This window comes from Pecten maximus, chromosome 5 (genome assembly GCF_902652985.1).
Source record: "Pecten maximus chromosome 5, xPecMax1.1, whole genome shotgun sequence".
Lineage (NCBI taxonomy): Eukaryota > Metazoa > Mollusca > Bivalvia > Pectinida > Pectinidae > Pecten > Pecten maximus.
Genome location: NC_047019.1, coordinates 24217212 through 24243779, shown reverse-complemented (window position 1 = coordinate 24243779; position 26568 = coordinate 24217212). Strand labels below are relative to the sequence as shown.

At 36.1% G+C, this 26568-nt stretch overlaps 1 protein-coding gene across 1 annotated transcript; it reads right to left on the bottom strand.

Annotated features, from left to right (window-relative positions):
- Window positions 1-2253: 2253 nt before the first annotated feature.
- On the bottom strand, window positions 2254-26244 carry LOC117327607 (U8-agatoxin-Ao1a-like). Its single transcript, XM_033884662.1, has 3 exons — window positions 25556-26244; window positions 5483-5537; window positions 2254-2631 (listed from the first exon to the last, which is right to left on the bottom strand). The coding sequence occupies exons 1-3, from the start codon at window positions 25632-25634 to the stop codon at window positions 2478-2480; spliced, it is 288 nt and encodes a 95-aa protein (XP_033740553.1). The 5' UTR covers window positions 25635-26244; the 3' UTR covers window positions 2254-2477.
- Window positions 26245-26568: the final 324 nt, after the last annotated feature.

Genomic DNA, 26568 nt, shown 5'->3' with positions numbered 1-26568 from the left:
TCCAGCATTTAACTGTGAATGGTATCTCTCAATGACTCTCAGTTGTTTAAGTGATTAAGTTGACAATAATAAATAAGTACGGGATATACATTCGTGTTGAAGGGTAATTGAACAAATTACTTATCTTCACACATGCATGCGTGTCTATATGACGTGGATATGTTTTTGCCAGTGGTTTAGACCCTGTAACGGTGATCAAAAGTCGTCTAATAATGAGAAACCATGTAAAGTACGCATCCCCCTCCTGACAGGAAGTGGGGGGTTCACGGGTCACACAACATCCGGGTATTTATTGTATTTGAAATACACAGTGCACTGATTACCAGGAGACACGGTAGCCTAGGAGACAGTCTTGAGATGATTGACTACGTTTTATTCCTTCACGCACCATAAGAAACACTTCCGGAACGCATATCTGCATTTCTGTAAAGGGGTTCTAATGTTTATTTTGATTTTGTGTTCCAGCTATTTATTACGCAGGTTCTTTGTGGTGACCTTTTTACCAAATCTTTCTTTTGATGTAGATGCCTGTGCTAGTACGCTCTCAGTTATTTCTCAATAAGACGTGTCCCACTGAATTTTTCAAATGGTATCGTTGTTGCCATAATGATATTAACCCTAACTATTTTCATTCAGGGTGGATAGCGTTTCTCGGGGAGAGAGCACGCCTAAATCCTCCTTTGACACTAAATCACTTTCTCACATGACTGTTTGTGCGGAAGGCTATCGGCTGTGTCCTCTGGCCGTCACATACCGAACTCATACAAAATAGTACTTGTTTTTCGACGCTCAGTGTCTGATAATGTCATAACACCAACATCAACAACAACCCAAGGAACCATAACCTTGTGGTTAGAGGTAAGGGTTAACTTAATGCCAAATATTGTGTTTGTGATAGGAGCACTGCTCCGGTTGTGTTTGTGATAGGAGCACTGCTCCGGCTGTGTTTGTGATAGGAGCACTGCTCCGGCTGTGTTTGTGATAGGAGCACTGCTCCGGTTGTGTTTGTGATAGGAGCACTGCTCCGGCTGTGTTTGTGATAGGAGCACTGCTCCGGCTGTGTTTGTGATAGGAGCACTGCTCCAGCTGTGTTTGTAAAAGTGACGCTATTCTGGAACTGCATGTATCAAAAACTATTCTGAACCTGTGCATGCTAATTTTCTGTTGGGAAAATATGATGGAAATAAAAAACACTCTCTTGCAAATAATCAAACACACTGCAAATATATCAGTGTAGGAAATCACAATGAAATGATCTGATTTCAGCAATCTTTACAGTTACTAATCTTTAACACCTTTACCTTGAATACGTGGTTTGATTGATCTTATGGCGTAGGATTGTATAAAAGACAAACGAGATATCAACATCTTTCAATACAATTTGAGAGTTAGATACAGTAGTAAATATAGCTACACTTTCTTCAACACACGACATGTAATCTAGAAAACACTATATACAATCTAGTATTAATGTTTGGGCGATATATATCGTTATGGTTACATTATTTCTACCTCCCTGTCTTTCTATTGACTAGTATAGAGATGAAAAGGATGCCGACAGGATAGTCTTCAATATATATTCCTGATTGTCAATTGCGATTTGGTAAGCACGCAGAAAAATAGAATGTATATCACCATACTGATACTATGCTTTTGTTTTCTTTGTGTATTCATACACAGTAAACTTGCTTATAATGAATTAGTTATAGGATTATAAAATAAATAAATAAGGCTAATTAATGGATAAAACTTACTTCATAATAAGCAGAAATTTGCATCAATCATGTTTTAGGATGTTTTAGTGTACCGCTATTTGAATACATGGTACAGTATTTTGAACAGTTTCTAGCAGAATGCGATTACCTATTATCTATAATAATTAGTAGCTTGATGCTGGCTACCATTAATATTTTCCCAATATGACATTATAGTTCAGGTACCACGCAGATCCTTCACCACACGATAATCTCTAAAGTGTTACCACCCCAGAACAGATAATATGTGCTTTAAGTTGTCATAAAATAACTATTCAATCTCCGCATATGTAAAGGTCGATTCCGTGTTATGGTAAAGTTGAATGAGTAGGTGGAGGTGTCCATGTATCACTATCGTATTACTAATACAGTATATCTGTAATAAGTTACGATCCTAGTGTCAATTAGTCTGATCTGACAAATAATTCAATATTTATCGACTAGAACCAAAACAGTGTATGACAGACACCAACGCTTGGATTAAAAAGAAACTATATGGAAGTATTACACAATATATTATGTTTTATTATTAATACAATTTACAAGTGAATGTTTAAATATTAAACACACCCGTCATTCTTCCGAACGAACACAAACAAAAAGGCGTTGACAAATAATTTCACCACAACAGTTCTGGAAAGGGCCATCGTCAGAGTCAAGGCAACAAGTCACTGGGTTTCCCAATGTCATGATGGCTGTGGCGACGGTGACGTGTGGTACAATCTATCCCCAAAGTTTCGTGGTACACTTGCAGTTTTGCATCCAGAGGTTACATTTACAGGCCAAGCCTCCACAACAGCTGGTGCGAGCCTCCGAGGACCAGGGCACGCACTTTCTCCGCCAGGACTGACATTTTCGTCTCGGCCTTAGATTCCGTCTGAAAATTCAAAACATTAAGAGAAGATAAAAGATTTCATTGTCATAGCAACGAAACAATATCGTATAAAATAGTAATAAACTTGGATAATCCAGTACATTATTCCTGCTCTGAGCAAGCTCTTGATGTGAAATCAAAGTGTCTTGAACGGAGCGCACAGAAAGATCTGTTAATCCTGTTTTATCAATTCTCGGATATATAGAGGATATCTAACAGTGTCTTCAGTAATACCAAATATATTTCACTCGTGTGGCTAATATTTTGATATTTTTCACTCGTGCTGCGCACTCGTGAAAAATATCAAAATATTAGCCCCACTCGTGACACTGTTAGATATTCTGTTTATTACATTTTTTATCAACGAAAAACCTACCCCGTATGCTATCTAGGCCTAATGTAAACAAAAAAGTAGTTCCCCCTGTCCAGGTGCTGACATATATGTCAGGCTTTCTGATTGGTCAATTATTTTGGTATTTTCTAATCATTAATTTGATTGGTCAAATCAGCAAAAGTGATATGTGAAAAATATCACTTTTATAGAATGAATAATTTTTGATATTTCACTGGTAAAAATGTAATAAATATCAAATATGTAATCACAATCTTCCGCATGAAAAAAAACTGTAAGCATGATTATTGTGTTTACGGACGTGGGTAGGTGTGAAGATAACATTGCAACATTGGAAATGTGTAATCCTGACGTGAAAAAATACATGAAATACGCTAACTCTGATAAAACTGGCGTGGTGATGATAAACACAGAGTTATTATGATTCAAAAAGGCTGGAAACACGCAGAGTATAATACAATACACAAACATGATTATGAAACGAAAAATATCATAAGTCCAATTTTAAGTGTATTTGTCAGTTACCAGGACGACCTACATATGTAAATTATTGTTAGTTAAGCTACCAGGACGATCTACATATGTAAATCATTGTTTAAGCTACTAGGACGATCTTCATATGTAAATCATTGTTCAAGCTACCGGGACGATCTACATACATGTATGTAAATCATTGTTTAAGCTACCAGGACGATCTATATATGTAAATGATGGTTAATTTGGTAACAGGACGACCTATATATGTAAATGATGGTTATGTTGGTAACAGGGCGATGGTGTTAGTTCTGCTAGTTTAGCAATGCCGACTTGTATATTTATGTACGTATCATTCACCAATGACAACCACTAGCTCTGACACGCGACGAATATGTTGATGTTGGCAGATGTTGTTTTCCGTTACTCACTTACAGCAATATCAGTTAAGTCCTGATCTGTTGTTTTCTCCTGTATTGACATAACGTTAGCAAATACGAAAGAGACGTCAACAACTAACTTTATATTACTCCCTTGTAAATAGCTGTTTGCAACTTTATTGATAAAGCAACACCTGGGTCCTTCACAGAAGCAGGATTGATTTTTCCTTCAGATACGAAAGTGCTATACTCATTGCACGCCTATTCTGTAGTGCAGGCTCGTTCTATTTCCGAAAGTTAATTTATTATTGCTATTAAATGTCACATATATATTCATTACAGTTTTACCAGTGAAATATCAAAAATATTTATTCTATATAAATAAATTTTCACTAGTGAAAAATATCGCTTTTTCTTATTTGACCAATCAGAACACTGCTTACAATCGACAATAAAAATGTACTCAACACCATATCTAACAGTATCTTCAGTTTCTCGTGCGGCTAATATTTTGATATTTTTCACTCGTGCTGCGCACTCCTAAAAAATATCTAAATATTAGCCCCACTCGTGAAATATGTTTGGTATTACTGAAGACACTGTTATATATCCTCTATATATTGGATGGAGTGATGATGAACACTGAGCTACATGTTCTATATCATTACATTTATCTTGTGTTCATCTTCAGTGCCATAATGTGTACCCTATCTTTGTTGCTACACAGTATATTCAATTATATTATTATTTCATTTTGAATACTAAGAAATTGTGGACACCCAAGAATTTATCAATCATTCAATATGACTTTTTAACAACAATATAACTTTTCTTTGTCTTTGCGAGTCAATGTATTGCAACAAACGAGCTTCAGTCCCTTAACATGAACCAGACTAACACAATTTATATATGTGCTTAAAACGTCATAGCTAAGCTGATATCGTTGTGGTGCTTTTTGTATTCTGTCTGAATAAAATGGTAGTAATTTCGTTGTTTGTGATTGGTAACCTAGTAGAGATTTCGATCTAATGTTCATCGAAGTATTCTGGGCTAGCCTATCTAATAAGTCAAGGTAATCCACACAACTCTGCACTACTTATGTAATTATCGTTTAGTAAATTATGTAATGTATTAAATATAATAAAATATGATACGAAATATAATAGAGTTTTATATAATAATAGATAAATTCTGAAACGGATGTAATGTTTATTGATTAAGAACCTTGTACATATTTTTTCTGAGAAATTTTTTGCCCGTTGTTTAAATGATACCGTCTAAGATAAATACGTATTGTAATTCAATATTATAGTGTACTAACCGTCTCAGATAAATACGAATTGTAATTCAATATTATAGTGTCCTAACCGTCTAAGATAAATACGAATTGTAATTCAATATTATAGTGTACTAACTGTCTAAGATAAATACGAATTGTAATTCAATATTATAGTGTACTAACCGTCTAAGATAAATACGTATTGTAATTCAATATTATAGTGTACTAACCGTCTAAGATAATACGGATTGTAATTCAATATCATAGTGTATTAACCGTCTAAGATAAATAGGTATTGTAAGGCTCTAGTTATCTCCGTAATGTTAAGTATTCTTTAGTATCATCGAAATTTAATAATATTGAACATACCGTTCTACTTTCTGGAGTGTGGCTAGGGCTGAATCGGAGTATCCGAGATCGTCACCTGTAACACAACAACAAGGAATGATCAACTTGTCTATCAACAACTCCTGATAACAATAATACCATTGTTCAGATGTAAACAACACAAAAGGAAATAAACAATGACCAAACTCTCCCCCACATTTTTAAAGCTTAGTCTCAGTTTTAACAATATTGAATTATAATTATGGCTTTTTTTCTTCACATCAGTTATATAATTTTTACATTGGAACGCTTTCTCTTAATCTGGTGCGGTTGTCTATCCTTAGAGAATCATTACGATAGGTAAATCATAAATGTCTGTGGTCATTGTGAATACAAATATAATGTGCTTTTCAGTTCATATACACACCTATGAACTGTAAACCATACAATCGCACAGCTTTCTGTGGTTGTAACAGTTCTACGTTCAAATAAGGGGTCATGAGGTTTAGCGTTCAGGCAATAAGTGTATCAACGTTTTAGGTAATCATATGAGCGGAAATTTATCGATAAGACATTTCAAAGTCCAGTTATAATATGTCAATATCTGACGCTTGATTTTTTTGAGAAGTCAAAAAGAATATTACATACCAAAGATATCAATATGTTAAGCTGTTTTATGTTCAAAACCTTTCCAAGTCATTGTTTTCGTGAGGCAAAATAAGTAGGTAATATGCTTTGACAGAGCATTTCAGCAATTATAATCAGGTTAATATAAAACCTCTCATAACAACACTTCTGTTATAAATCACATAATAAAAACTATAAAAAGATGTTAACTATCTATACAGTTTCCATTGCTCATTATATAGCCTATTAACGACATTTTATTACATACGTAAACTACAATGTTATTCATACTTAACCGATTGGAAAGCAAGTATGTATAGTGCTCGATTACTTCGAAATCAACAGGCTGAGCATTTCTGATCAGATGTGACGTTTTCATACAGTACATTAATGTGAAAACTCCTCATTGTGACCTTCCATCTGGTATGATTAGGAACATAGTGCTCGTTTACACACAACTAATGGTGTCTGAACTTTTCCCAGTTATATAAGACACACGTGTAAATCAACAAGACAGTGTTCAGTTTGGTGCTGTTGTGGTTTTGTGACCAAATGCTGTCAGATTTCATATTCAGCCCCGTCCATTTCTTTGTGAATCTATTGATGTTTGTCTTAACTGTTAATGTTACATCATGCAGTAAGGTTTTACTATGATAAATACTAACTGTCAATTCCTGTGTTCAGCTACATTTAGCAATACCAAGACATCCTGTCATCAATAAACAAGATATTTATACCAATATAGTTATTTCTGTCGAACAGGGCAATCATTTTCACATTAAGCTAAGAAAAGACTTCATCCATCTTCTTATGCAGACCGATTACTTATCAATACCAGAACGGCAACACTCTCTCATTTCTTTGTAATACGATATTGTTTTGTTCATAAACTGTAAAAGTTATACTCTCTCGTGGGATGTGTTGCAGAGATTCCACCATGTCACCATGCTACAATCATGATTCTTCTTTCGAAATCCTTAATCATAAAGTTATAACTTTGTGTCCTGTGAGAGTAATAAAATCATTTCTTTGTGTCTCCGCAGAGTAATAAGATTCAACAACATCGATGTTTTATAGCATGCATGGTATTGTTACGTCAATATGACGTAAAATATCCAGAGTAAGCGTAAAATCGATTCCTTCTATGACAGTTTGAACTCATTGGTTATCCATAGGCATCTTTCAAGAGAGCAAATTAGTATTTATATTACGTTTGCAGAATGTTTCTTTAAAATGAATGGACGGATCTGGGGCAAATCAGGTAAAATGAAAATCGAAATGTGTTACCAACATTTATGTACAAAAAATAAAATGACAATCAAAATTGGTTATTGGATACTATTTATTATAAGAGTGGTGTCTGACTTTATGTTAGCCTGGTTTCTTTGTTAGTTCTTTATTTGATTCTTGTTGATTCTCTTTAATCTTTCAAAGTCGTTAAGATCGCATTCATAAATAATTGAATTCCTAAAGGCTATTCTATGAACACTTGTAAGATTTTTTTTTCGTACGATGATCAAAGTTAACCTCATTTGGCATTTTTATATACAGAATATGTAGTGAGTTAACGTCCAACATTTTATTTTTTTCGTGGTATTTAGAGGACTGAGAGAGCACCAGATATGTATATTAATGTTTATGTCCGGACTCAATTCGTGAAATAGTTTATATAATCGCAACATTAGATTCCAGATTTGACTGAATGTCTGAAAGTGAACTGTAAACAGCAATGTAGTTTTGACAGCAGGCTCTTAAAAGCAAAACAAGTATCGTATAGAATAATGATGCTCTGATCCCCCCCCCCCCCCCCCCCCCCCCCCCCCCCCCCCCCCCCTCCTCTAATCTACAACATATTATCTAGTTTATAGTATTTTACAGGAAGAAATATCAAGGAAAGACTTCTCATTGTTTCCAACTGTAATTAAAGATTAAAACGTTAGCATGATGACGTCACATCTTGTTGTGATTGTCCCGAACCTCTGCTTCGGGAATAACAATTGGTATAAATTGTTCTGAAGATCATCACTGCTCTAATCTGGAACTCTTGGTAGCGTAGTGTTAAACACATACCTGTCAATTCTCACTGGTTAACCAAGTATACATACAAGCCAGCATTTATTATTTTGTGAAGCGCGTATCAAAATGTAAAGATTTACAGAAGGATTTTTCTGTCTTAACAAATAAAAAAAGATGAGAGACATGTTGACACTATTTTCCATAAGCTATTTGTGTTAGATGCAATATGCGAAGATGAAAAGACTATAAACAGTATCGACTCCAAATCCAGATCAAAAGCCATAACATGAATCTAATATTAATTGATTGCACATAAGTTCCGGTTCAGAATATACAAATCAAAGTAATGTGACATTAAGTCTTGAAGAGCAAGGTACACAAGACCAAACGACATGCAAAATCGTAGTGATTGGATCCATGAACGGAAGCTAGCAATCAAATAGCCCTGAAATATATCCTGCAAAATCCCTCCTCAATTAATTAGGATTAATGTCAATTACACAGTGGTGTCCCTGTCAGAAGGTGAAGTGGTTGTTAATCATTGCTCGACCTGACTGACTTAATTTGTCGGGGAGAAAACAAAACAGTCCATCAGAATTGTAGCCGTTAGCAGGCAGTTGAGTTGTTGGACTTAGAATAGTTTATTCCCGCTTGAAATACTGTGAGAATAACAACCTTTTATAAAACGGCCATAACGCCTTAGATATTGCGACGAAAGTTGACTATGGTTGATTCCGTTCATAGTTACGACGTATCTGTATGGAAGGCTGCCACAGAATGTTAACTATATCGGTGCTTCATGTCAGTACTGATATCTGAGATTCCTGATTTCGGAAACTTCATTAGTTTGATTTATTTTAACCCGAAACCGGTTGTCACATTTATAGGCAGTTATCAGCACAGTCACGATCATTTTCATCGCACAATATTTCATAACACAGATCATTCTCTGCAACTGTTTCCATTGTTTATCTTTTCTTTTTAATGAGCACCTGCCGAATGTTTAAATCTGTTATAGAGTCCAACCAAACGATCCCCATGACCAAATTACTCCCCCTGCACAAAGCAACGAGTGCTTGACACCGATTATTAAAACAACGTCTACTATGAACCGAGGTTCCGAAGCTGGCAAACGTACCGATTCTCGTCCTTCACTGTTTGGCGACTGAGACTGGTAACCTAACAACGATAGCTTTTTACTTGATAGATGGGACTGTACTGAACTTGACGCCCGGAAGTTTTACCTTGACGACGGAGGCTGTTACCTTGAAAACATGGGCTGTTTACCTGATGATCGGAAAGGATGACGACTTGGACTGTTAAACTGACAACTGGGAGGATTGGATCCATTTGAAAATTTAATGTTTGAGATTATGATGTTTTTTGGGAAATACAAATTTCGTAGTGCTATGTAACGTGTGAGATGTCCGTCGATATGGTTGAAAGTGTTGATCATATCCCGCTTCCCAATTAGAGAACGGGACATTACCTAGATTTGACCTAGATCTACATGGCGGGTGTCAATAAAGCCGACGACGCTTACCCTTGTACATTTGTAAGCATTCCCCTTCGTTGTCATATTTTGTAAATATTTTGTCCTCGATTAACCGATTTTGATCTGGGATTACAATTTGAATTTGTTTACATGTCGGTATACTATCCTTTTAGCCATAAAGAGAACAAATGAAAACGAAAGTAAGTAGCAATAGATACTTAAGTAGGATTTCAGTATTCCAAACGATAACACAAATCACAAAAGATATTAGCACCTTTCAAAACAAATTTAGATATATATGAAGTATGTGAAAATGACTGTACTATACAGCTACTTCGATCTTTTTGAACTCGTCAGTGATGCTAAGAGCCTAAAGTGTTGTTGATGGCAGGGGGGGAAGGGGGGGGGGGGGGGGGGGTTACTTGATTGAAATAGATATAAAGAAATGCCAAAATCGAGATTGGGAGGTGCAAAAACGCACAATTTAGTTTTAATTTTCCATATTACATTTACAAACAAAAGGAACATGATATTAGCACCTTTGATAACACATTGAGAGTGAGATACATTACAGCCAAAATGGATAAGACTTGCACCTTACAGTTGTTTTCTCTTCAGCGATAGGAAGCTAACAAAAAAGGAAAACAAATCTCGAAATAGATCAAAAGAAGTGCTAGAGTCTAAATGGGGAGGTATAAAAGACCGACAACTCCTACAGTACATGTGTATATCCTAAACATTGTTACTTGGTTTGATTTCGATGTATTCTCAATATTAGATTGATGCTGCTGAAAAAGTTATGTTTGTAATTTATATCATACAAGCGTGTCACGCGTTATGTATATATCTCATATTAGCTAGATAGGTTTTCTTTACTCATCTCAGATTTCATATTTCATTAGGAAAATGTCATATACTAAAAGTAACTTGAGCTCGTTGCACGAGTTTGTCACACACGCTAAGTGTTTCCGACGATTTGCAAATTACCATTCGATCAACCAAAGTTTATTATCTACTCCATCGAAAACTTATAACCCTATTTAATGATGATATCTCAGCAGAGATATAAAACAATCTCGGATTGATTCTGGATTTAACGCTTTGTCGGATCCCGGACGGAGTATTATACGGCATCTCGGTTTTCCTGTCCTGATGTCACTGTGCAGATTAAGCAAGGGCTTCCTAGCTATAACACGGCTATCCAGATCAGGACTACATGTTCAATGTTCTATTGATGTCAAGAGGGGGGTCAGTGACGGGAATACAACAAAGAGTAGTCATTAACAACACAAAACACAAAACAAAACAAAACAAAACAAACAAAAATCAACAACAACAAAAAACAACCAAAAAACAACAAAAAAAAAAAAAAAAAATGAAATGAAATAAATAAAAAAAAAAGCATATCTCATTCTGTTTTATAATGTACACTGTATCACGGGGCTCACTTTACTTTCGTCATGTAGGACCATACTCACTAAGATTATCTTACCATATGGTCGCCTACTTTGAGCATCTACTATAGTGGCTATGGTCTAACTACTGTAGGAGCGAACTCACTTTGACTACATGTAATGCGCATGTGTAGAGACACAAGAAGCTACAGTGATTGTTTTTTTTTTAATTATATCATCTTATTATAAAAACTTATATTTTCACTGCTCATCGATGCAGTGAAAATATGTTTGATTAGTTTGACAAATTTTTATATTTCACTAGCAAAAATAAATGTTATTGATTATCAGATGCAATCATACTTGCTCTTGATAAAACCTTAAGTAAAAAATGTTACAGAATGATACGCAATAAAGAGAAAGTATGTTCGCTCTACAGATATAATAATCACTGACTATGTTGTAAGGATATGTTCTGATGCAAATTCATTAAATACGCCTCTGGAAGAAGTCAATAATTTCAATGATAGGACTGAAAATAAGACATGCGATTAATTTAAGGCCTTTGTGATGTTAACTGATGCGGTAAGCATGTTATCATACAGATACTCAATTTAACGTCCTGTAAAGGACAGGAATAAAAACAGGATATGAACGAACTTTCGTTCATTATTGTCGCCAAGGGTGACAATTCATTGATGAGCACTCATTGGATAATATTTACACTACAAACATCAGTCAACATGTACAGGGTCCGCGCCAAGTAATTATAAAACATCAAAGACACTTTGAGCATGACTTACTGAATAAAACAAGGGTCGTTTCCCCGATCTGTATTGAAAAGTGTTTGCCGTCACCTAGCCGACCCCTGGATACCCGTGCGTCCTCCCACAGTGATAGGTAGGATCATTGAATTCAGTTAAGGGTCATCTAAATCCAGTGATATCACTACTCTGGTGCTATTGAATATACATAGCGTGATCAATTGTTATCGTCCTATGGACACTTGTGAACATATTGTCTTTGTTTTTGTATTATATGTGGTCCACATGGGATAATTATGGTCTCCTGATACATGCATTTTCCCGCAGGTTTACCAACATTTTCAAACAGCTTAACAAATTACATATCAACAGCATAATCCACGGTTTGTCATGATATATACTAATAACTGATCAAGTTATTTCTGTTGAAATACACCACATGGGTACTCACATGGGGGAAATCAAGACTAACAAGCCCAAAGGTGAGTCGGTATCAATGAAGGATTTTTTAAAACTAGATAATTGTGAATTCAGCCGTCTCATACGAATTATGTAATGAGGAGATCACTTGAAATCCTTAAGCCCTGCCTGCAGCTCAGACTTTAGTGAGTTAGATACCTGTATCCCTGTGTCATCAATGCGTATAGACACACCTTTCCTCAAACGTTGTGCCCTGTGTATTTGAGCTGATAAGCAAATTTGTCATTCTAACATATATGATCGGTGCGCGAGGTTGCATCTTCTTGTTGGAAAATATATCCTGCGTCATAAGGCGGCAAGAAGGAGACAACGAAATGTCCTATGTCATCTTCCGTATGGATAACAATGAATTTTAATTTGGCGAAAACAATCCCGTTACCATTTCCACTGTAGCTACCTATCCATACCCTGGAGCCATTTGTACATAATTGGTCTCGTTCATTGATGCAAGCCCGTGGATCATTCCCTCCTCTTCGTCGTTCCACTAGCAGAAACAATCTGAGAATGGAACGTGATTCCAATACTTTAACAACCTTAGCAGGAATAATCTGATGATGGAACGTGATTCCATTACTTCAACAACATTTGTGTCAAAACGTAACTATTATGGGCCGGTGGTGCGTGATTTGTTGTTTTATTTTCATTACCCAATTTCTATTTGAGGACATGGCATTACTTGAATTTGACATATCTTTATGAAATGGAAGTGGTCGATCAAGCAGACGTTTCTTATACATTATATATTATTCTCGTCTATTTGTATACTTAATTTATTTTGTTAAGTTCTGCGTGTAAATATCTTATTTGTATTTCCTTCCTTGGGTAAGTTATTTGCGTATGGCCACACCTTATATCAAACGCCAGATAAACTCCATAACCTCTTTTTCTTTTCGCCGGTATATCAGTCGATATTGCACTGCTATGTAATTTGAGCAAGTAGCATTCAATTTGTCCCAGTGGAAGCATAACCGTTATCATGGTAACACTTTCCCGGAACAGGAATATTACAATCTGAAACGAATGGGAATCCATTAAGAATCCACGCTGGCTGAACCAGGTGATAGTAAAATGTTGATTGAAACCAGAAGGATATCTTTAAATATAACAAGAGCCATATTGTATATGGCTGTGGCATTTGTAGTAGTAATGTAATGGTATAGATAGCGAAGGAAAGTCACGAGATTAAAACTATTGTCTTGAAGGGAAAATAATAGAACTGATGTAATAAAAACATGATTTTAAACCCAGGCTTTAAGTAGAAATACAGATACAGACAGATGTAAGTAGTTATTGCCCTTCCTTTTGCATATATTGATTGAAGTATATATTAACCTTCCTTTTGTAGTTATTGATGCATGGTAGAAGTTATTTGCCTTCCTTTTGTATCTATTGACGGAAGTATTTATTGACCTTCTTTTTGAAGTTATCGATGGTAGAAGTTATTAATCTTTCTTTTGTAGATATTGATAAAAGTACTCCATGACCTTCCTTTTGTAGCAATTTGTGGGAGTAGTTATTGACCTTCCCTTTGTAGCTATTGATGGTTTTAGTTACTTACCTTCCTTTTGTAGCTATTGATAGTACAATTTATTGATTTTCCGTTGTAGCTATTGATGATAAAATATATTGACCTTCTTTTGGTAGCTATAGATGGTAGAATTTATTGACCTTCCCTTTATAGCTTTTGATGGTAGAAGTTATTGACCTTCCTTTTGAAGCTATTGATGGTAGTAGTTACTGCCCGTCCTTTTGTAGCTATTGATAGTACAATTTATTGACTTTTCCGTTGTAGCTATTGATGGAAGTAGATATTGACCTTCCTTTGGTAGCTACTGCTGGTAGAAGTTACTGACCTTCCTTTTGTAGCTATTGATAAAAGTAGTTACTGACCTTCCTTTTGTAGCAATTGATAGGAGTAGTTACTGACCTTCCTTTTGTAGCAATTGATAGTAGTAATTATTGACCTTCCTTTTGTAGCTATTGCTTTACTTTTGCAATACAATACTGAAGTAGTTGAAGGAAGGGGGATTAATAGATGCACGAGAGTTGTACACATTATTTAATTATACATAGATGTAGATGATAGCTGTAGGCAGATGGTAGTTATAGGTACATGATATATTTTTGTTACCTAATGGCAGAGACAAAAAAATTGATAGCTTTAGGTAGATGATAAAGATAGATATTTGATAGCTATATGCAGATGGTAGATATATATACTTGATAGATATAGGCAGATGGTAGATATATATACTTGATAGATATAGGCAGATGGTAGATATATATACTTGATATATATAGGCAGATGGTAGATATATATACTTGATATATATAGGCAGATGATAGATATAGATACTTGATAGATATAGGCAGATGGTATAGATATAGATATTTGATATATATAGGCAGATTATAGAAATAGCTATTTGATTTCTATAGGCAGATTATAGAAATAGCTATTTGATTTCTATAGGCAGGTGGTAGTGATGAATACTTGATAACTATAGGCAGGTGTAAGAGCATGATATTTGATACTTTTAGGCAGATGGTAGATATATATATGGATATACGGATTTTAAATAGATATTTGATAGCTGTATGCAAACGGTAACTGTAGATACGAGATATCCATAGAAAATGGTTGCTATAAAGCTATATACTTCCACAGAGTAAGAAGACATAAAATTAATGGAATGCTTTACGACGTCAGGATTTAGAAAGATAAATATTTCTATCTTTACATTAATAGGACTACGAGGAGTGCTAAAGGACTTCGACAAGAAAGATACAAATGCTATATATTAAGGTTCCTCTTTTCGTCTGTATACTGTGCATGCTGTGAAGTCTGAAAACTGTATGTTTTAAACGATTATTGTGCTTCACACGCACTTCGACACTGGCTATGTGTTTTACGAATGTCCCCTTGTCACACAATAATGACAATCTTCAAAAATATTGTTCATATGTTTACGACACCATATGCTTAAGAAAACCAGCCACATGCAGTGCGCCATGTCATGCCATCCATCATGAAACAATTGTCCAACAAGACGGCGACAGTACTCGGGGAAATCTGTAAAAGGGAAGTGTCAAATTGAATAATTAGATCAATGTAAAACAAGAAACCGATAAGAACATAGGCTTTGGTCTGAAAGATCAATCCCATTCGGCAGCATTCGTCGCCGGTCTGATGCCTGGTGTTCGCATTTTGCTCAAAACAGTCTCATGAAAGAAGTCGATTAAATTATTGTGGGAAATCTAATTAGAGATTCCGAAAGCCTCAGGGGAGATAACAGAACCGCTGTAAGTATCGTATGTTTGAATAAAAAAAGGACGAACAGAAATAGTTCGGATTCTTATACACCAATGGGCATTTTCTCTGCAATTTCAATTACACGATATTTTTTCACAAAATCCACCGAAGCTCTTCAAGAACATGGGTGCTTTAAGGGTAGTGTGATGCTCCAGGTTTGTATGAATTATGAATATTTGAATGACTTGATACATTCCTATGAGTATATTATAGGTACATATAAATCGACATTTCACCGATCGGTTCTCCTCCTAAATAGAACCACCTACACATCTAAGATATATAAATGAAAGAGAAAATCTGAGTATTCATTGTCACTGACATCGATGGCGGTCGACATACTTGATAAACACAATGACTTGTTAAGCATTGTTTGTATGCTCGATTGAAGAGAAGCTTCATATTCATTCACAGACAGTTGTCAATAAAGTTGAATATTTATAATGTACTCTTTAAAATAAATTGTGAAATATGTTTTGCATCGTACCAGTTTCATGTGTTAAAATGCCGTAGTGTTCATGTATATTACAAACTGAAAAACAAACAAACAAAGTTGTTGCTATACTTCTACCCTCTAATGTTTTTTTTTATTTTGACTCGTAGGCTTTACAACAGGACAATGGCTTGCAGATGAACCGAAACCATCAAAATATCTTGGTACTTGATATGCTAAAAAGTGTTTAATGGCTTGCTATATGCTCTAAATGTAGTGTTACTTAGTATATCTCAGACAGTTCAATAGAACTTGCACTTTACAAGCAGACACATTACGGCAGCACGTTACAGTGATATATGTTATGCTATCTCGTTTACTGAGAACAAAATGGAATTCTTTTATCGAAGGGGACGTCAAACGTGTATAGCTTATATGTTGGAGTGATATGTCGTAATGTATATACTGAATTGATGTTCGTTTTCAAACTTAAATGGAATTTAGCACCCAAAGACCCCACTCATGACGCCTGTTGTTTTTTTTATGAAAACCTTTTAACCGTAACTTTGAAACAAAAAGAGCTTAGTGATATTTGATCTTCTCGAAGAAAGTATATCACCATAGCAACAGCGACAATTTGCTGTAAAATATACATCTTGATGTTTGATCGGTCATGAACTTATTAGAATATGATGATTAGTCTGCCAAAAACATTTCAAAGTTATAACTGATCACAACTTATCGATGACTTTCAACGATATGGCGTCTATATGCTTCAGATCAATATGGTACAATCAAAACAGGGATCGAAGGGAGACGTACGCAGTTGCAAATAAAACAGGGACGGATTAACACTGAAACTGCAGGACAAGAGAAGACACAAAAAGCCATCACATACATTGGAATAACCAGAGTTTGTCACACACATCTCATAGAGACTGAAGAGACAAGGAACCAGAGAGAGTCTGATCAAAACAACGCTTGGAGACTGAGGACACCAGGGACCAGGGAGAGTCTGATAAAAAAAACGCTTGGAGACTGAGGACACCAGGGACGAGAGAGAGTCTGATAAAAACAACGCTTGGAGACTGAGGACACCAGGGACGAGAGAGAGTCTGATAGAATACAACATCTAGGGACTGAGGACACCAGGGACGAGAGAGAGTCTGATAAAAACAACGCTTGGAGACTGAGGACACCAGGGACGAGAGAGAGTCTGATAAAAACAACGCTTGGAGACTGAGGACACCAGGGACGAGAGAGAGTCTGATAAAATACAACACCTAGGGACTGAGGACACCAGGAACCAGAGAGAGTCTGATAAAAACAACGCTTAGAGACTGAGAACACCAGGAACCAGAGAGAGTCTGATAGAATACAACATCTAGAGACTGAGAACACCAGGGACGAGAGAGAGTCTGATAAAATACAACACCTAGAGACTGAGAACACCAGGAACCAGAGAGAGTTTGATAAAAACAACGCTTGGAGACTGAGGACACCAGGGACCAGGGAGAGTCTGATAAAAAACAACATCTAGAGACTGAGGACACCAGGGGCCATTGAGAGTCTGATAAAAAAAAACAGCGTCTAGAGACTAAAGAAACCAGGGCCAGAGAGAGTCTGATAAAAACAACGCTTGGAGATTGTGGAATCCAGGGCTAGGGAGAGTCTGATAAAACAACGCTTGGAGACTGAAGAAAACACCGGCCAGAGAGAGTCTGATAAAAACAACGCTTGGAGATTGAGGAATCCAGGGCTAGGGAGAGTCTGATAAAACAACGATTAGAGATTGAGGACATCAGGGACTAGAGAGAGTCTGATAAAATACAACACCTAGGGACTGAGGACACCAGGAACCAGAGAGAGTCTGATAAAAACAACGCTTAGAGACTGAGAACACCAGGAACCAGAGAGAGTCTGATAGAATACAACATCTAGAGACTGAGAACACCAGGGACGAGAGAGAGTCTGATAAAATACAACACCTAGAGACTGAGAACACCAGGAACCAGAGAGAGTTTGATAAAAACAACGCTTGGAGACTGAGGACACCAGGGACCAGGGAGAGTCTGATAAAATACAACATCTAGAAACTGAGGACACCAGGGGCCATTGAGAGTCTGATAAAAAAAACAGCGTCTAGAGACTAAAGAAACCAGGGACGAGAGAGAGTTTGATAAAAACAACGCTTGGAGACTGAGGACACCAGGGACCAGGGAGAGTCTGATAAAATACAACATCTAGAAACTGAGGACACCAGGGGCCATTGAGAGTCTGATAAAAAAAACAGCGTCTAGAGACTAAAGAAACCAGGGACGAGAGAGAGTTTGATAAAACAACGATTAGAGACTGAAGAAAACAGGACCAGAGAGAGTCTGATAAAAACAACGCTTGGAGTCTGAGGAATCCAGGGCTAGGGAGAGCCTGGTAAAACAACGATTAGAGACTGAAGAAACCACCGGCCAGAGAGAGTCTGATAAAAACAACGCTTGGAGTCTGAGGACATCAGGGACTAGAGAGAGTCTGATAAAATACAACACCTAGAGACTGAGGACATCAGGGACCAGAGCGAGTCTGATAGAATACAACATCTAGAGACTGAGGAAACCAGGGGCCAGAGAGAGTCTGATAAAAACAACGTTTAGAGAATGAGGAAACCAGGGGCTAGGGAGAGTCTGATAAAAACAACGTTTAGAGAATGAGGACATCAGGGACCAGAGAGAGTCTGATAAAAACAACGCTTGGATACTGAGGAAACCAGGGGCCAGGGAGAGTCTGATAATAACAACGCTTGGAGACTGAGGACACCAGGGACCAGGGAGAGTCTGATAAAAATTAGCATCAAGAGACTGAGGATACCTGGAGCCGGGGAGAGTCTGATAAAATCCACACTTTTGGGACCTAGGATTCCAGGGAACAGGGACCCAGGGAATATATGATAAAAGCAACACCTAGGGATTGAAGACACCAGGAACCAGAAAGATTCTGATAAGAATAACATCTAGAGACTAAGGAAACCAAGGCCAAAGTAGATTCCGATAAAAACAACACCTAGAGACTGAAGAAACCAGGGGCTAGGGAGAGTTTGATAAAGACAGCACAAAGAGACTGAGGATACTAGGAACCGAGGAGAATATAATAAAAAAAACACATCCAGAGAATGAGGTCACCAGGGGCAATGGAGAAACTGATAAAGTTAACGCCTAAAGACTGAGGACACTAGGGGTCAAGGAGAATTGATAAAATCAACAGGGTAAAAGGACAATGAAAGAAACAGGAAAGACAGGAACGTAGGCGACCATCGATTGAGCAACAGTAACTGTATCATTAGATATTATGAACATTACATTGTCAGAAGCTCTAACATGACACTAAGTTGTTCCTCACTCTTTCATACGGCGATGGATATGTCGATGGCAGCAGATAATATCCAACTCTCCCATCCAGAAATGCTGAACTGATGAGGATTTATCAAAGATCTTCGAAAGGAAAAAGAAAGCTTTGGTTCGGTGACCATTGACGCGAAAGTATATGCTGGAATCAAAATTCGAAGACAACCAGTCAGCAAGGTATATTCAAACAGCTTAATCACCAAGGAAAGCCGGAAGCCGTTTTGTTTTGTTATTTTTATCATATATCCGATTGGAGCAACCTCAGATCAGCGTTTGTCAGAGTTAAGCATGGGCGTTAAAGTAAGAGTATATGGTTTGAGAGCAAATACATTAGATAGTGCAGAGGGTTAGAGAGAGTAAATAAAATATAGAGGAGAGGGCTAGAGAGTATAGATACTATAAAATGTATGTTTAGAGGATTAGAGGAAAAGGGTTAGAGGAAATATATATAACATATAGGATGGGGTTAGAGAGTACATATAGTTTACAGGAGAGAGGTTTAGAGAGTATACATTGTAGGTACAATATAGAATGAGGGTTAGAGGGTATAAATACAATAAAAAGGAGAAGGTTAGTGAGTATATATACGTTTCAGGAGATAGGTTAAGACAGTATAGGTACCAGACGTATTTGAAAACAATAAATTAACATTACAGTCAATTTACATAACAATCAATTAGCAAATCCCAGTTATTTTCATCACACAGATATGATTGTATCTTACGATTGCTGATTGAAGACAATATGCCATCAGGCCAATGATTCCAGTTAATAGAATAGTTTCCATATCCTTTCATACCCCTTCCCCGCAAGTGTTTTTATATTTGAGGCAAACGGAAAACATATCATCTGTATTCCATTGCTCATCTTCTAAATCATATTGATGTGATCTAATATACGTCAGCTATTTAGTTAGATAGTTCCAGTACAGCAAGATTTCTATCATGTCTAGACATAACATTGAATCTGAAGAAGAAATCGGGGCGATCCCTGGCCATCCCGGCATCGCTACATAACATCTAACATGATATCGACCTTTGATGAATGAGCTGTAGGATTTGATCTATTACTCATAACCTGGGGAGGAAAATGACCACTGTACCACGTGGAAGTTCTGTAGAAAGATAAGTGAAGTTCGTGGTGATATGTAGTACTTGAGGATGCTTGTAGGCTGTGAATCACTTTGTTATTGGTATATCGAAAGAAATGAATGTTATAACAGCAGTGACGATGATATATACTTGATAAGATATATGCCATGTCCGGAAGGAGATGTTGTTGGAGATAAGGTTAAGACATGGTCAAGTGCCTGTTGCCCCCTCGGCTGCAAATCTCGCAGCATCCCGCGAGGGAGGTACTTATCTCGTACATGCGCAGAGCGATGTGAAAGGGGACTATTATTGGAGCGAGAGGGGATGTTTTATTACTTCACAAATATCGACAGCACATATACTTAGTTAGTTGGAATCAAATAAAGATACAGTAAACATATAATGAATATAACTCCATCATACAGCTTTTCGCATTATTAGCGGTGATACGGACACAGCATTTGGACATCTAGAAGGGAAGGTTTAGGTTAAAACGTTCTACCCACGGAGTGACAAATATCGTTATTAAGCATAGTTTAGTCACTAAAAATGACAACAGCGTAACAGTATTTTTTTTCTGGTAAAGACAATATGCCTTACCTTAGATTTTTAATTTTATCCAGCTCCATTCTGTTTAAGACAGTTGGCGTAGTATTTCTCAAACACCAATGCATACTAACAATGCATAGACACGAGACAAATCTATAAAATTGGGCAAAATAAGAACAAAATATAACTATGCAGGAAGCCTCTTAAAAATTACAAGGATGATACGATAAATGTATGTGTTTCAGAGGAGGAACCGTCTTCTGCTTCCACGACGACACCAGCCATACTCTAGGTCAAATGCAACATGACCTACGTTCTCAAAGTGAGAACTAGGGTGGTGACACCGACACCGTTAGACATATCAACAAGAACGGACACGTCTGACTTCACCTCGCACACGCAGGGGATCGAATTAATTCCATGGTCAACATTATCTTCCAATTTCCGGAAGTGTTCCTACGTTCTTTCTCAACCCGGTTTTAAAGTGGAGCAAAGCATTCGCAAAGAATTATGACACTGCATACTACCCAGTCCATCGTTTAGTTAAGACAATCAATCCAATATCTTATACCTATTGACAAATTAAGACTGTATTATGAGACTAAGATTAAATTGATATGTATAATTATGTATACGCGTTTAATGTCACTATAAGGATTTCTCAAGACATTATATTATCACAAAATATTGCATTCTATTGCTGATTTATTTTAATTTGTTCTATCTATCCAATGCTTGTGTTGAAGTATATTCTTGTATCTTGGATTTTGGGGTATAATTCATTTCAGTCATACATATTGATATGTTAGCATTTGTTTAGATAACTCACATAAAGACACTATCTTGTCCTTGTTTTTTCTTTGAACCAGAATCACATTATTCTGTATTTGACGTATGTTACATTCCCTTTAATCAAGCTAAACGAAATCATACAGACATACAATATACAATATCTATCACATCACGGTCTGTGGTACAATCTATATCAATTTACTGACGAATTTGCGGTTATATGAAGATGCTGACGACCATCCCAAAACCATGGAAACGTCCCTGAATCCGAACTATGCGATAAGGTCATCTAAGACATTGATACGTATGATATGTGTGATCAACATACCAAATGACGTATGTTGTGTGTTAATATAAGATTTTTTATTGTTTCAATATAGTGAGGCATATATTTTCCTCGTTACTGACGAAACAATTTACTACCATAGGTATAACAAGAAATCGACGGCCTCCTGGGCTGCTGAACTTTAGTTTTCATCAAATTTATCATTATAGAATGGTGGAGCTCTTCGGTCATGTTGTTTTTCTAAACGATCAAAAATAAAGTAAAACATATAGCTATAAGTGACTTGATAAAGAATGAAATATCTATGTCCAAATATACTATAGGTATGACATGTAACATGCTGCTGATGACGCGTTATCTACAGACATCGTCATTTTTCAATAATATTGTTATTAATATATATATGATAGATACAGACACAGTATCCGAATGGGTAGAGGCCCTGCAACATGTTGCTTCTATATCTAATTATTCTAAACGCCCTCCACCCAAGTAAGTTGTGGAACGACTGGCTCGCCTGTTGTCAGTATAATGTGACCGGGTGGGGTGTGCTGCTGGGTGTCTTCGGCAGTATGATTCAGTGAGGTGGATCACGAGCTTTAACATAACTCAACGAAACACACGCGCACACTTCTTGATAAGCTAAGTGCTAGGTAATAAATTTCAAAGCATACAAGTATTGAAACCATCGGCACAGAGCGACGATATCTATACATCTAAAAAACTGTCTATTTTTAGATTCTCTAAATACAACATTCTTTTTCCAAACACCAGCAAAATAACGGAACATTTTAACTTTTAACTTAACGATCTTAACAACATAATTGACATAGTTCCATTGATCAAATTACCGCCGCATCTTCATGATTCTATTATAGAGATGTTTACGGAAGCCTGTTAAAACCTCTTCCAAATCATTGTTTTTGGGGTAGCCATAGAGTGAAAATTCCTAATATACTTTCTTATCTCATAATGGTCCCTAATCATCGATACTTTTATTATAAGCCATATGCCAGGATAAAAAACTAAGGATGTGTTGGTGTCTTAAATTCATGTATAACAATTATGGAAATTGATTCACAAAATAGAAAAATGCTTCTGATCTGTAATCGCAGGTCTTTTTTTTCAATATTTGATCGCGTAGACACGCATCTTATCAGTAATGTCTAAATAGTCGTCTAGGGGAAGGAGAGAGTATATGATTCTGTGTAAGGATATACGTAACAAATCCGTGGTCTACTGGCTTGATTTTTTTTTTAATTTAATTGTCTTGAATCCTCATAAACGTTCTCACTTCTCATAGGAGGTTATATCGTAGAGTTAAAAAAACGGGTCAGCGACACTTTGTCCTTTATTTTGTCATGAAAATCAATGACATTCTACCTCTACCGACTTCATTACCTTTTCCAATTGCTTTTGAACGTTACACACCTACTCACCATCATGTTTTTCAATTTCACCTGAGACTTGTAAAACGAAACCAGAAACTTTTCAAAAATGAAAAAGTCAGCACGTCGTATATAATACTTTTAAAAGATACACTTTGAAATTGCTAATCTACTTTGCTAAGAGATGGTCAAGTTATCCGTTGCTTAGCAAATTAGAAAAAAGTCAATTCATTACACTGATTAAATTAGCCAGTACCTTATCATTAATTTGTTTACATGGGAAATGTGTTATCAAGTCGCGAACAAACTGCTGCAGGTTTTATACTGAATGTAATACTGCCTCGCTAAATTTAAATATCAAATCATTGAAACATATAACCAAAGAAACCGCTGTGGGTCTCATCATCAGCCGAAAGCGATATTTATTGATGGTATCTTATCTGCTGGTAGCCATCAATCCCGCCTATAGAGCTGCATTGTCATTATATCATATCGATAATGTCTACCAAAGAATTGAGTTATATAAATCACCAAAAGTGGAAAATCTCTAAATCTTAACATCGATTGTTATGTCTTTTATCTGGTAAGGGAATCATCACTGCCACTTTGATTACATTTACCCACAATAGAAGAACTTTAAATCTCGACATCAATTGTCATTGACGTCATTATTATTATCTGCTAAGGATTTCAGTCACGAGCTCAAAATCGCGGCCTTCCGATATCAGAAACATAACCTAGTACACAAAAAGAGCATTTCCAAAACTATCATTTATGATAATAACTACTTATTGTAAACATGCTCAAGTGAAAAATTACGAAAAATCAAGTAATATAATCAATTATTATGATACAAGACCAATTTACTCAACAATGCTTCTATAATTATGACAAATATTATATATGTAACCAATATTGATAATATCTAAAGGCAATCGGAAGAGTGGTGCGCACTAGCCAATCAACATGTCTTGGCATTAGCTTCATCATTATTCCTTGATTAGGATCTCCTTAAAGATGTTAAGTTAAGTAAGCATTTGATATAAAGAAAGTTCTTGAACCCGGACCCTGTATCACGCAAATCAGCAGCGATTCAAATAATAAACACAATTAAGTATCAAATAGATTATAACAACTTGATTGAAACTTACCATTAATTATGTCAGTTCATCTGAATTCATATCATTCAAAGGATTGTACAAAAGGCACAGGAGAATATTATATTTGAATATGGCTATATCAAGGTATATACTAATTTGATAGGTTTTGTTGATACCTGTAGAACAATAAGGTTGCAAGAGAAATGTCTAATGGAAATGTTCGGAGAAGAGTGCGCTGAAATTATACGGGATAAACAATAAACGAAATCGAAAGTTTAGTAATTTTAAATTAAAAGCTTTTCTTCAATTAGGGATATTTAAAGCACATTTTGAAGTACAAGTAAAGAAAAAAGAATTCAGTAGATATTTGGAAAAGAAAAGGCCTGTCTGAAATTCTATAAAATATTGAAGTCAGATAATCTAATTGGTTATTTCGTCGTATAAACATTTCGTCATGCAGATATTTCATCAATATGTGCAACTGTATAAAAAGTATGTAAAAATGATAAATAAACAATGTTCTATTATGTCTAATTTCATCATACTGTTTGGTGGTATATCATTATGTGAACTGAACAGTGAAATAGATACAAAAAATAACAATGAACCATCTTAAACAAATCTTGACTAGTCATAAAATCATAAATGAAATGAATATCAGATATAAATAGAATTTCAGTTATTGAAGATTTATAATCTATTGTTCAATACCGATCTGAAGACAATGCTTGTGGCAACAGATATATTGCATAACATCAACATAAAGGAGGATATTTTAGAAAAGAATCTCGAGATTTAATAGTTATCAAAATTACTTCATAACTCGCACGAACAAAAGTATAAATAATTATCTCGGGAAAATATTAAAAGGCGATGCAAACATTATCTATGAAAATCAGTATTAAGGAATAAATGAAATGAAAATAGGAAGAAAGCAGATCATAATATATAAGAAAGACAAATTGGATAGTATATAAACTGATAAGGCTTACCGATATAGTACTCCGCCGAGCAAGATAGTGAGAGGAGAAGAAGAACCGAGCATGAACACAAGACGTATATTTTAACCATAGTTCGTCAAAGGTCTGGAAGGAACCAAGGTGTCCTCTCGCGTGCACACAGCTGCTTATTTTCTCAAACAATTTCAAATTTATTAAGTTTGACTAAAATCCAGCAGAGTACGAAGAAGACGTTTTCACTGTTAGAAATTCTATATCTGGAGGCAGTTAGATTTTCTCTGTGTTGTGTTAATTTTGTCGAGTTTGATACTGCAGTATGATAGTTGTGTAGATAAGTACAGAGAATGGTATATCCTGTGAAGCAGTTAGCTGTTGGTGAGATCGTCGTGTACTGTAGCCTATGCTCACATCCATGTCATGTCGATAAGGCAGCTCTACCCCACATTCGCCCCGCATCGACTACATAGGTCTCCAAAACAGCTGCAAGATCCGAAACACTAGTATTAAAGAGATCACAATTCTTACCTCTGTACTGTCCACGAGTAAGTGACAACTACTTCCAACAATGAATCTAATTTATAGGCATCAGTAAATTGATTTTCTATATCTGTTCCTATGAGAGTGTCATGTTACACACTCCTTTTACCGTACTAATATGTACTCAAAGTTACCATAACGCACGATATCAACATGAAGCTGTGGGGTCGCCCTCTGTCATTGTCAATCTGATAAATCAGAATTGTTCTATTGGCTGATTATTCTGAAATAGGATAGGACTCTCAGAATCGATTGATTCGAGAAGGAATGGGTTAAAGGACAGAGATGAAAGTAATGGTTCGTTAGAGTGTAGGAGTAGCATACACTCCTCAATCATCGCGGACGATTGGTCATCTATTACTGGACGAACTTGGAACCACGGCCTATGGGGGTTCACATACACATCATAGACTCGGTGACTCTGATTTTGATTCTCGAAATAATTGCTACAGTTTCAAAGACACGGACACAAACATCAATTACTAAGTAGATATATGTAACCCTGGTAA